Source organism: Cinclus cinclus, chromosome 2, assembly GCF_963662255.1.
Source record: "Cinclus cinclus chromosome 2, bCinCin1.1, whole genome shotgun sequence".
Classification (NCBI taxonomy): Eukaryota; Metazoa; Chordata; class Aves; order Passeriformes; family Cinclidae; genus Cinclus; species Cinclus cinclus.
In genome coordinates, this window is record NC_085047.1 from 58746548 (window position 1) to 58760095 (window position 13548).

At 36.1% G+C, this 13548-nt stretch overlaps 1 protein-coding gene across 1 annotated transcript in view; it reads left to right on the plus strand.

Moving 5' to 3' along the window:
• VWA8 (von Willebrand factor A domain containing 8) overlaps positions 1-13548 on the plus strand; it is a 100203-nt gene that overhangs the window by 14832 nt on the left and 71823 nt on the right. The window contains exons 4-5 of the mRNA XM_062514780.1: positions 10931-11098; positions 13031-13195. Of these exons, the coding sequence (XP_062370764.1) occupies positions 10931-11098; positions 13031-13195 (333 nt within the window). The remainder of the gene's footprint in view (positions 1-10930; positions 11099-13030; positions 13196-13548) is intronic.

Consider the following 13548-nt stretch of genomic DNA (forward strand, 5'->3'; position numbering starts at 1 on the left):
AACATTTGTATCAAGGACTGTAAGAAGCTCACCAAGATGTGAGATGGTCTGTTAGCTCTGTATTTGTCTGTAGGCTTTGATCCCAGTGTAACATGAGAAAGCTTCACTTTGTGCAATCTATTTCGAGTCATCTCCCTCCAGCATGAACACTCTGGGAAGATTTGCTTCTTAAGATCAAGGTCTAAGATGACCAACTTCCTCAGTGAGTTAGAAATTTTCAGTTGAAAGGTTTTTGCCAAACTCCAGCACAGCAGTACTTCAGACCAAGTCTTTCCTTTAGCAAGATACCCAAGTACTAAAATCGGTCAGAGGCATTGCATATTTCCTGAGCTCATGTTTTACTTGTTGTATTTATAACCAATGTATGTTTAAGCTCTGAATGGAACTTAGGAAAATAAATACTTGGTATTTTGATGAACACTTTTAAAATACTGGAAACATAAATCATGAAACATGAGTAGATAGTGATGTTCCAGCTGAAGTTTTCTCATCCTGCATTTTAAAGATGCATAAAATATGGTACATAGTTATATTTAGAACCATCATAGATCTAATTATTCCATTCTGTTATAGAGTTATAAAGTTTTATGGATTACACTGGTGCCTGAATTTCAGTGAGTTCATTTAATGATTTTTAGATTTGCAGATGCTGTACTAATTCAGAGCACTACAGAAGCCAGACACTACTCTTCTTTAAACTACAAACCATTGACTGAGAAAGGTGTCAGTATGAAGCTTTAGCGAAATAGTCCCTAAAGAGCTTGGATTGCTACAGCAGGTATAGCTGTAGAGAAGGTGAATTCACATGATGGACTGAAGACAGTAGACTTCTTTTTAGATTTTTGTGCCATTTCCTTTCGTGTAGAATCTCATGCTTGCTCTTTGTGTCACCCAAGAGAAGACAGCAGAGCTTGAAAGTCTGGTTTCCAGAACATCCTGCATCTGAATTGTTCGAGTTCAATAAACTTACCTGTTGTTTAAGATATAGGAGGCTCTTTGTAAGCAAGTCATAATATAATAATGTAGGTATTTTACACTTTGAATGATAATATGCTGTAACAAAACCTGGCATCTTGTGACCAGAAAGAACTTTAATTTAGTGGATCATTGGGTTTGCAGAATGATTTGCACACAGAAAGATTTGCTAAGTTGTCTCTGAGTGACTGTTAAGATGTTGTAGTTGTTTATAGTTCCACATTTAATTGTGACAGATTAAATGCTATAAATTATTATCTCAGATGTTTCAAAACAGCTGCTATATTTTAGTATGAAGTTATGGAATATGATTGCAGTTAATTAAAATATATTTGAGAGGTGATGATTTGGAAGCAATTGTTGAAATTCCATATTGAAATATATATTGAAGTGCCAGCATATCAAATATTCTTGTATATCAGCATTTCTTAGTACTAGAGTGAATCAAGTGGCAGAGTTGGAATTAGGTAGTTAGAAGAGAGATCTGATGAAGGCTGAAAAAAGGGGTTTATTTACCTCAGAAATAGGATCATTAAAATAAAGGTAAACATTGAATTGTCAAAATTCATTGCCAATTAAAAAGATGTAAAATAAAGAACTTATGAGGTAATGGTGAATTATTTGTTTTTATTTATGTACTGCCAACAGAAAATTTTTTTTTCTTGTCTTTACTTCAGGCCATTAATTTTGCTTTTCAGCTGTTAATTCACTGTTAAAATCCACAAAAATGTCATTATTGCTGTTACTGAGCTAATTAGGTAACCTCTTGGTTTCATTCTCTAATTTATTGCATGGGTTAATTATATTGTATATCAAGTAATCAGTTAGAATTACTTTATATTGCATAAGTATTAAAATGGCACCTTCAGATTTTACTTTTAACTGACAGTTAAGCTGTCAACTTCATTGAACCAGTAAGAAGATTCTAATAGCGTATTGTGTTTCCTAAAATTAGGGAATTAGATTTGATTTTTTCTTTTTTTGTCTTTTTCCTCCCATTTCTGATGTCGTTTTACTTTATTTTGTGTGTACAACTTTGTAAGTCACACCCCTGATTTAAACTCATTACTACAGCCTCTTACATTAATAATTATTACATCTAAGGAAATCCTACATAATTTAATGTAGCAGGTGAATTTGGGAGAGCAGCTAAGCCAGTTTGTTGGTGCTTGAGATGTATTGCTCCAGGATTGTATTGCATTGTCCAGAATGCCCATTTTTGTTTACGCTTTATCTCCTAGCATGTACATTAAATGAAGGAAGCTCCCCAAACACAAACCATGTAATAAAGTGTATGGTCTTTTCTGCTCAAGACAAATTAACTGAGGCTGGAATAAGTAGAAAGATGTCATATGCTTATGTGCTGAAAAATTGAAAATATGATGTCATGTTTTTGAAGATTTGCTGATTAAGCTGCATCCAGTGAGTGTCCATATATGTATATCCCTGTCATTTCTGTCTGTACAAAATTAGACTCCGTTTTGCAGTGTCTTTGAACTATGTGAACATACTCATTTTAATACAATACTTTTACATCCCTAACTGCATCAGCATCATCAGTTATACAGTAGTAGAATATGAAATTTATTGTCAAGATACCAGAAGAATAATCTTCTGACGTGGCTTGAAACACTTCATGTAGTAAACAATCAAACACCCAGAGTGACAGAAATGACAGCTTAAACTATCCTGTCTGTAAAATGAACATAACGTGAAATCCCCTGCAGTAGCACTACCCAGGCTTGAGTTTGGCTTCTTTTAATCAAAGCAGATTAGAAAGGGGATTATAAAATAAAACATGAGGTTTATTGAATGAAATTATATTGGAGAGTGAGATTATAGTATTTGAGAGAGTGTGTGTATACACGTATGTATATATGCTTGCGCATAAAAATACAAAGCTTTCTGTATCTTCCTAAAGAGAGGTGTAATAATGATTCAGCTTTTAACAGAAATTAACCACTGAGTGGAAATGTGTGATTCATTGATTTTTTGTTTGTTTGATTGATTCTTTGATCTCCTACTGCCTTAGAGGTGACAGTGGGTTTTTGATGTTAGTAAGTTAGCCACAGCCACATTCTCACAAACTATAACTTCATGGACTGACTAACACTGCAGTGTCTTTGTACCTAGAACAAGAAATATGATAGTGTAGTCTGTAGAAAGAAGATACAAACAATTCACTCCAAAAGTGTGGATGTTCCTATTAATTTTCTTATTTTCTCCAACATTGGAGACGAAGAAGGAAATATTAGGTAGAAATGAACAGTATTTGGATGAAATTCATCTTTGATGTTGACATAATATATCTTTTATCTAAGCAAAAATATGCATGTTGAGGACCCCTATATGGTAGCTTCTTACCCTGTAGAAGTGATTTTGGTATAATCATTTGCAATACTTAATTCCTGCTTCTTAAAGTGTCAGCATTTAAATGCATTTGTTAGGCTAGCAGCTCAGACTCTGATGTCTTGTTTTGATATACAAGGCATATAGATGAGTGTCTGTGATGTAATGTGAAGAATATTAGGATCATGTATTTATAATTCCTCATAAAAAGTGTGAGATTCTTTTTTCTGTTACATGTATTTTTCACCTCTTTTTCAGCTGTTATTACCTACTCTGGGGAAAGGAGCAATACTTTGTAATGTGTGGGATCATAATATCCATAGGCAATATGGATTTGATGGATGGTACTCTGAGTCAAAGTGATTTAAGAGTGATAACTAACTTAATAATTTTTAGATATGTCAAGTATTTAATTTTATTTTGCTACTTACTGGGAAGAAAAAATTTAAATTGCCCTTCTCCCTTATTCCTGTATGGAAGATAAACCTTGCCTGGGTTTATTTCTTTGTAGGTGTTTTTACTAATAAATCTGTTAAGACCCTCAGTTTGCTTTCTGCTGGGCCTGTTTTCTGGCTATGAGGCAAAATGTTTCATGCATCTGATATAACTGTGCTCTCATACTAAGATACTTGTTGTAAAGCAGCTAAAATGGCTGGACCCTGCCAAGGTTGGGACATAATTTCTTGTAAATACAGTTTGCAGGCACTGTTGCAAAGACACCTGACTGTCATGTTAGGGTAAGGGGTAATGGAAAGAAAAACAGATCACTTGATGTGTGGTACTTCAAAAATGGAAAATAAAGTTGTGTGGAGGACAGTGAAATCAGTGACTGGGAAAGCAAAAATCAGTGACTGAAATGAAGGACTGTTCCAGTTCTTGTCACATTTACATATTTATGCTCTCATCATATCTTGATTCACTTCCTAGGGTAAATTTTTCTAGCCAAGTTTTCTGATTTGAAACTCAAATAAATTCAGGACTTTGTTTCTTTTGCTGCTTTTCATTCTGTGCCATGATAAAACATCATGAAATACATGCTCACCAGTTCAGACCATTCATGCTCACTGAAATGCTAACTACTGCAGACAGCTGGATTCCCTCTTTGGATACTATCTAGCCTGGCTGACAGTACTCTGGTGTACTGCAATTTTTCTGTCTTTTGTGGGATTTTAAATTAAAAAAGGAGTGGATAACAGTATCTGCTCTGTAATTTTGCTGAATGCACAGGAGAAAAATAGCTATAAAAGCTACCCAGAAAACACTTGATTAACTCAGTGGGGAGGTAGGCTAAATAGCAAAGATGTAGCCCCCTGCTCCGTTACAGAGGGAGAATAAGGTTGAATTAGTTCTTAAGTTACCTTTGTGATTTGACTAATCATATTAGTTACTATTACATTGATTTTTCATTAAATATGAACATCACATTTGGAATATGTGTAACTTAGTATATTTGTGGCCTAAGTTGAAAAATGCAGAGCAGTAGCTTTTTTACGAAGTGAAAAATTTAGTAACAAGATAGAATATGCATTTTTGGTGAATGGGAGGCCCTGTTTGTCATCTCGTCTTAGAATGGCATTATGCATTCATAACTTTTTATTAAATGCATTTTATTTTAAATGACTAGCATAAGATTTAAAAATATTTAAGGAAAAAAATAACATTAAGCTTTCATTAAACTGTGACATTTTAGCTTTTAAAGTGGCTGAATGTGGCATTAGTAGGACTTTTTCTTACCACGCAGTTTTTGCTGATACTTTTTATTTTGGAGAAAGCCTGTTCTCATATTCAGTCCTTTACTGGCAATTGTGGAAGTCCCAGATGACTGGAAATTGGCAGATGTGACACCTATCTCTAAGAACAGTTAGAGCAGATTTGTGATTGTAGGATTCTATTACTTCAGTCCAGTAAGTAGTTGTCTATCTTAGTGTGGCTTAACTGGTTTCTAGTTTGCTCAACTCATAAGGGAAAACAATAGCTAGGGAATTAAGAGGCCTTTAAGCTGAATAAATACCTTGAAATATAGTCTTTGGTAGAGACATACCATTAGTCATGACTTTTACACGTATCTTGAAAATCTAGAAATAGTTTGCCCAGTAGGAGACAGTAAATGCTCCTAATATTCCATTCTGCTTCTCTGTCATTTCTTTTCCTGTTATCTTTTACTTGTTGGGTATCTTTAACAATTTAAATTTTAAAGGTTTGATTAATTGTATTGGACTCATGGAAACGAATTTAGAAGATATCAATTTCCTCTGAGTTATGTGGTGTTTGCTAGCATGGTAGGTTACAGGGACTCAGGTCTCTCTGTCGAAGATAGACTGTACAGTGTATTTAATAGTTCAAGTTTTGTCAGCCTGCTACAGCCAGTCAGCATTGTGTTAACTCAAAACCAGCACAAGTTTTGTGTTGTCTTTACCAGATGGTTGTTCAGGATCTCTTTTCATCATAAGTGACATCTGGACATTACATTGTTAACGATGTTTATGAGATACTGAAATGAGTGGAAAGAACTGGGTGGATGAGTTTGTGGGGATATTGTGCGAGGGGTGGGAACAAGATATTGCATTGGAAGGGACATCTGGAATGTGGGCTGCAGATGAAGAGAATCCTTACCTCGTTAGTTCTCATGCTCACTGAGTTGCTTGTACTGTTGTTTTTCTGTGTTCTTGTGGCTGCTGTGCTTGAGCTGTCATGGTAAGGATCCAGTTTTCAGAGCAGTGTCAAGTCATCATCCAAAAACCACAAAAATGTACCTTGAGGTAACTCCTATAAAAGACACAGTTATTGATTACTGTTGAGCAATTTCTAGCCTTTTAATTATAAAACAGTTGTGAAATGTAGCCTGTCCATCGTATTCTGAATGATTCCCAGATTAGAAAAAAGTCCATTGGAATTCCCCAAGAACCTTCCTCATGGATTTCAGGACAACCAGAATTTTCTGGTATGCAATAAGCATTTTCCTGAGAGAAAAGAACTACTACTTCAGTTCTGGTATATGAAAACTATACTGTTAACATTTTTGTGGTTTTACAAAGTATTTTGGTAAGCTGTATAAAAATGTCTTCTTTCTCCAATGTTTTTGCACTTCAGTGTGTGCATTGTGGTGAGCTTCTTTTTGTCCTTCTTCCTGTTCTGACACTATATAACTTCATCCATATGCTTATACACTGTGATTTATGTCAAAATTGGGGTTTAGAGCTACCTGCTTTGTCATAGTTTGCACTGCTCACCATGGTTCAGCTACAGGGAAGTCAATGAAAGGCTGCCTAGGGTTGTCTTGTTCCTAAGGTGTTTTTGCCTTTAAAGATAAAATTTATATTTTTTTTTAGGTGCAGTGTGAAACCGTTGTAATTATTCTGTGTAATGTATGTTTGTTGCATAAAGCCACTACAATGAAAGCAGAGCTGTGGGAAGTGTTTCTGCTCCCAGCCTCTAGTAGCTGCAGGTATTCCCTGGAGCAGGTATCCAGGTTACCATCCTTCCAGAGCTCTGGGAGCACAGGTGGGAGGCAGCAGCATCTGTCCTCTGATGAGCAAAATAGTCCCCTTGCTTTAGGGACAATAAATCTGAAAGTAAACATTTAACAAATCCTTCTTGGCCTTTTAACAAGAATTAGTATGTTTCATCTCAGATTTAGTGACAAGGTTACATGATATAAACCCCCCTGTCAAATTTGTGGTTTATGTTAGACATTTAGAGTGAACAAAACTAATGAGAGAGGAGACTGATGCAACTCTCTCTAGGTTCTCATTATAGAATTATGAAGATTTGTTTCTTTGAAGCAGTTTTAAAAATTATTTTCAGTGACAGATTGCAAACTTTCTTTCCTTTGTCTGATTTTTAAAATGCATTTTAGCTTCCATACCAATCCATCAATATACAGATGAAACTGATGTTTTCAGAGGATGCCCCGCAGTATGCCTAGCTTATTGGAAAAACTCAATACTCATTACCAAGCAGAATGCAGAAATAGCATAATTGAGCATGAGATACATCAGCTGTTCTGGTCTTAAGAGCAGACTTTATGCTACTTAATACAAGAACTTTAGAGGCAGACGAAGTGTGCACTTACTTCATTGTGTTCTAGAGAACAATTTCCAGTATTCAGGTATGCTTTGAAGACAGAAGAAAGCACATCAGAGTAAGTTAGTGCCCAGGGGGTGGTGGTGGTATCATTGTTATATGTGGTGTCTTTGATTAGGACATAAAAAACATGGTTGTATATTCAACGTTTCTGGAATCTGATTGTAAAAGGTCCATATAGGTAGGCAAAGAGCATTTGAAATTTTATTTTCTTGAGAAATAGAGAAACTTCAAACAGTTTCCAAGTTCTGTGCTTTTAAAATTTTGGTCCTGTAAGCTGACAACCAGCAGTCAGCACAATGTATGTAGTAAGCAGCTTCTCAGGTTTGCATTGCTAATGGAGAGCATTCTCTTTCTCAAAATTAATGATTGTTATACACTTCCTAATATTTGCTGTCTACCCCTACAGCAGATTTTCTTCATATACCAGCTCAAGAGAGAGGTTTTTGTTAGTACTGGAAGCCTGTTACTTCAGCACATCCATAGTGTGTGTGTGTCTCAACGTGAGTCAACAAGATTCTATGGATACTCAAAATATTTTGAAACCATATGAACAGAATGTGTATTTTCCTCTGGCTAGTAAAAATCAGTCATAAAGTCTTCATAGACTTATAATATGCAGAATCCAACCAGCTTGGCAAATAAATTGTTTGTTAAAGCAAATTCTGGCTGTGTCTCCAAGCTGCATTTAGACAAAATAGCATTTTGTTCATGCCAGGTATTGGACTGTCTGCTGGAGACTCAGGTTTTCTATTCAAGCAGGTTGGAGCAGATTTTTGACATGACCAATGACCTTCCTATGGAAGAATGTTAGTAGAAAATTTGTTCTTTGTACACATTTTATGGGAAGAGGAGGGAGGTGTTTCATGTTGCGTGTTAGGTAGTGTATGTTGTCCTGAATGAAGAAAAAAGTTCATTGCTTTTTTAAAAGAATTAGTGGTTTAGTGGAAGAGAAATAATTTGAGGTTTATTCCTTGTTTAATGGGCTTATTCCAGATTCCTCTGGTACTGATTATATTACCTATTTTTATTAGGTATAAAAGTGTCTTTTTAAGAAGGGAACTTGATCTAGCAATCTGTACCAGGATTTACAAGTGCTTTTTCCAGTAATGTTTGCCTGAGTTCATATTAGATGCATTAGTAATTAGGAATTGTTTCCATCTTAATAGTGATGTGAAAAGTTTACTCTGTGGCTAATTTGCCAGTTGTTAGTTATGCTTCTAAATTGCACAGAAGCATCTTAATTAGTCTTATTGTTTAATGTTGTGGTGGTATAACACCAGCCATTAAACTGCGAAAAAGCCTCTCCCATTCCCTCCTTCCCCCTCGGGTGAGAGACGAACGAAGTCCAAGATATGGATTGAGATAGCAATTTACTGAAAGCAAACAACAGTGGCGTAAGAAATGCACAGTAAAAGCAGCAATATTAACAACAGAAGTACACACACACAAAAAAGTGCTTTACACACAAAAGGTGTTCACCATCTCAGCTTAGTTCTGCCTTCCCCAGACAAAGACAAGATGGGAGGTGCTCCCACAGTCAGTGCTTCCCATCACTAGCTCCGAGAAAATGAAAAGCAAAGATGGACAACCCCCTGAAAACCAGGTCACATTGTGCCATGCCACCTGCTTCTGGACAGCTCTGCTGGGACTCTGTTCCATGTGGCACTGCTGCTTTTGACCAGTCCATGCCTCTGGGGCTTGGTTTGGCCTGAGCTCCTCTCATCCTGGTTTTGCTGCCACTTCATTCCCTGCAGCCACTTCCCATGCTGGCACCGTGCTGCGCTGGCTCTGCTGAGGTTGGGCTCTGGGCTGGCTCCACTTCCAGACTACTTTGCCACGCTCCACTGGGCTCAGTTGTTTTCTTCACCAAGAGCTGCACTCTTCTGAGGGATGGGAAGGGATGGGCAGGTGGCAGGGAGGGCAGGGTGCACATGGCAACCTGTCAACCTCTCCCAGAGAGACAGAGTGGAGACAGTGTCCCACCTGTGGTGTGTGCTCTCCCTTTGCTTCCCCTGAAGCCATGCCCTGCGATGACCCGTGTGGTGTAGAACAGCAGCCTGGCCATGCCCATGTGGCTCTGAGCTCTGACCCCTCTCCGTGTCTTCTGTGTCTCCTCAGATGGGTGTCTGAGTCAGTTGTGTGCTTTAAACCCTTCCAGCAATTAATTTGTTGTGCTGAATTCACCTTTGTTTTGACTTTATCTGTATGCATTTGTCTTTCATATGTCTGCTTTCATATGTAATTTCTGGTGGGTTATTTTTGTATTCTGGTGCTTCTTCACTATTATTTTTCATATCTTCTTTCTTTCTGACCTATTTTTTGGCATCTATTGTATTAATCAGAGATTTCCATCTAGCATTATATGACAGGTTCTTCTGTAGGGGTTTATAGGAGACATGGTGGGAAAATATTTGATTTGTTCTCCCTTTGCAACTGTGCTTGTGTCTAAAATTGTGTTTAAATGTGATAGTAATACAAAGAAAGACTCTGGTACCTCTAAATGTTGCCTGTGCCCAAACCTTCCACATTATTATCAGCTTAAACTTCTGCAAATCAGAAGAAGACAAGAATGCATTGTATTTTAAAGTTGTTTACTGGGCAGCAATTATGAATATTAGCTATCCAATGTACTTAATGTATTTGAGTTAATGTCATTGTAACAAAGTTGCACAGAACTGTCAGCACCAGAGGTTAGTTTTAGGTTTTGGTTCCATGTTAAGGAGCAGCCATATGCAACCAACCAGAAAAGTAGAAAAGAAAACATTTTCTAACCCTGATTTTCAAAGGATTATCAAATTAATGGCTGCATTTTTATTCTGGTTTTGTAGAAGACCATATTTAGTCAGTGAGCATAATTTTAAATTAAATTAATGCTTTTAATTTTATCTCTCTTTTAACAATCTGATTGTTTGTGGCACTATTTTGCTTTCATCATCCATGTTTGGTTTCAACAGACTTACATTCTAATCAAACTAAAGTGATGTACTAAGGATGAATTATGCTGGTGCATATTCAGAAAAATATAAAGGAATACTGGACTTTTTTCTAAACATCTTAATATAATTCTAAATAGGTAAATCCCCCTTGATTGTATGTTTTCTATTAAAAATGCTATCCCAGAATTGTTTGGTGGTGTTAAAATACTCAAGAATGCAGAATGTTATGTCACATGAAAAAGAAAGGATGCCACATATAAAAAAAAAGATGTCAGTCTAAAATTCTGTAAGGTTTTATATCTTATTCTGTTTGTACAAAATAGTGGAACTTATTTCTGTCAGTGCCCGTAATAGTTAGGTAGTAAAACTGCAGCTCATGAATGTGCAGCACTGTTAAAGGTGGTCAGGTATCACCCTTCCTGATCACTACTGACATGAGTCATGTTGATTCTTACAGAAATAAATGTTGCTTTGGGAGAGTTCTTGGAAGAAGTAGGAGGTTCTTTTTCAACAGGACTGAATTAATTATGCAAAGTTTATTTCTATTAAAATGTTGTGGGGCTTTATTTATTTTTTTTTTTAAGTGTGCAGTTCGTGCAGCTACTGAAGGCAGAATCCTTGTTCTGGAAGGCTTGGAGAAGGCTGAGCGGAATGTCCTGCCAGTGTTAAATAATTTGCTGGAGAATAGGGAAATGCAGCTTGAAGATGGTCGTTTTCTCATGTCTGCAGATCGTTATGACAAACTTTTGCAGGTATGGAAGAGCTATTTGAATTTTCTTTTCTTTCTTTTTTTTTTTTTCCCCTTCTCGGTAGTGCTGGAATATTACTGTGAAGGAGAGAGTACTTAGGAGTCAAATGGGGGAATTCTCACCTAGGCTTCAGTGGTTTTTGTTTTTTGATGTTGTCTACTTATGAAAAAGGGCAGTCCATGTCAACCTTGCATGAAGCCTGTATGTTTCTAAAATGTGAAAGCCACAGTGTGAGAATAACTAAAATGTCCTTGTGAAAAGATATTTAAGTTGAAATTGTTTCCATGAAGTTCAGATAATGCTTCATGGTGGTAGCCTTGTTGCTAAGCTTTTTAAATATTAGGATACCTAAGGAATGAGGTCAAGATGAGTATCATTGTATTCGGTCACTATATTAGTGCTGTTTTGCCTTTAATTTAGAAAAGTATATGTAAACAGCAGTCTGAGCTATAGAAAATGGTTAGAGGCTTTTCCTTTGATAGGAAATGGGATTTCAGTGTCTGCTGTCATTACTGCTTTAAACCATTTTCATTTCTTTGGGTTTTGAGTCTCACTGCTTGGGTGGATACTCTTCAGGCTTCCTTTTTCTGCAGTACTTTTTGGTAGTACTTTACATCTTAGTTCCATGTTTTCCATCCATGTTCCGTGTAGTTTCCGGTCACGTACCTGTCAGTCTGACACCTGCTCCCTCAACTGCTTGCTCATGTTTCTGTCACATCTGTGCTTAGGTGTATGTTTCAAACCCATGTGGCAAAGCAAGGACATTTGCAATAAGTCTTCAGTCACTGATCTTGATTGTATGAAGTTGCCAGCCCTGCTGAAATAGCATAATTAATGTCTGAAAATATATGATTATTTCTTATACCTTTCACCTGTGGTTAAAATGCCTCTGATCCATGCCTATTTTTAAAAAATAATGTAATATTTAATTAGTAGGTGCAGTTACTGGATGCATTATTGTTATTATTATTGTTATTATTATTATTATTATTATTTTCAAAATCAAGCTTTTAAAATGTAATTGTATTTATAGAATGAAAATGAGAATTCAAACTTAGATTTGGTTGTAAAACCACTCTCTTCCTTTTAAACCCTTTTCTAATGATTAAATGTTTCAAAACGTGTGCCTCAGGTGCACTGGTAATAGTATATGAATTAAATAAACCTCTTGCTACAATACTAAATCTAATATTGTTGTTTTGTTGTTTGGGGACTATTGTATTATATAAACTAATGTTCGCTTCTCCTGTGTGAATAATTGCTGAGCATTTTGGACTGAAGGAAATGTATTTATGTACAGTTTCAGGGAGGACTTAACTGTGATGTGGATAGATAAAGAGAATTTTTGTATGCAAAGAATCCTTTGCTTGACATAATAGAACATATACTATCCTCATGAAGGAGATTAGTTCTGTATTATTTCATACAATAAAGTACAATTTGTGAATATAGCTTCTAAAATGGAGATTTTTATTTGCCTTTACACTTGCAAGAGAGGGCAAGAAAGAAAAACAACTTGTTCATTTTAACACACTTCTAGTGTTTTAGAATAAAATATATTTTGTGGTCAGTTTATTTTCTGTTCTTTGTAAAAAGAATGGTGTATTTGTACATTTTCACAAGATGTAATGTAAGGTAACATCACAACAGATGCCATCATCTCTAGGGTTTTTAATCAGAATGCTACAAATCTGAAAGCTATACCTAATTAATAATTTTTTCTCTGTTCATTTTGGAGAAACTTGTTTTTATCATCCATAGATTTGACCAGTCCAAGTCTTTCTAGTCACTCTGTGTGAAAGACGAGAACATTTGAGAACATTACCCCATTTAAGCTGGAGGACTGGGGCTTTTAGTTCAGCTGAAGCTTAGTCATCATAAGTTTTTAATGGCACAATGTGGGTTTTTTTCTTCTTGTTGCTTTAATTTACTTAGGAGCATACAAAATCAGAGTTAGATGCATGGAAGATTGTTCGGGTTAGTGAAGATTTTCGAGTGATAGCCTTGGGCCTGCCAGTACCTAAATACTCTGGTAACCCTTTGGATCCACCCCTTCGCTCTCGATTTCAAGCTAGAGATGTTTATCATCTGCCCTTTAAGGTGAGTGTGGTAGCAGAAGTCTTTATCATTTGCATTGAGTAGAGATGTTATGTTTTACTTACCTCACTTCTGAAAAGAATTCTTGATAACAATTTGTCTTAAAGTGCATTTTTCATATTTTCCTATTGAACAATAGATTCCTGACATGCAGTCTTAGAGTTCCCATGGAGCACTGCAGCAGGAAAGTAACTTCCATAACCCAGCCCTAAAAGAAAGAATTAGATCTTTTTTTTGTTCTTAAATAAAATTAATTCTCTGTCAAGGAGTTAGTAGAATCCTCATGTCTAAATTAGAGGAAGAGGTAGAAAATGCTTCATATCATGACCTGTGACCCACAGTATGATGCCAAAATT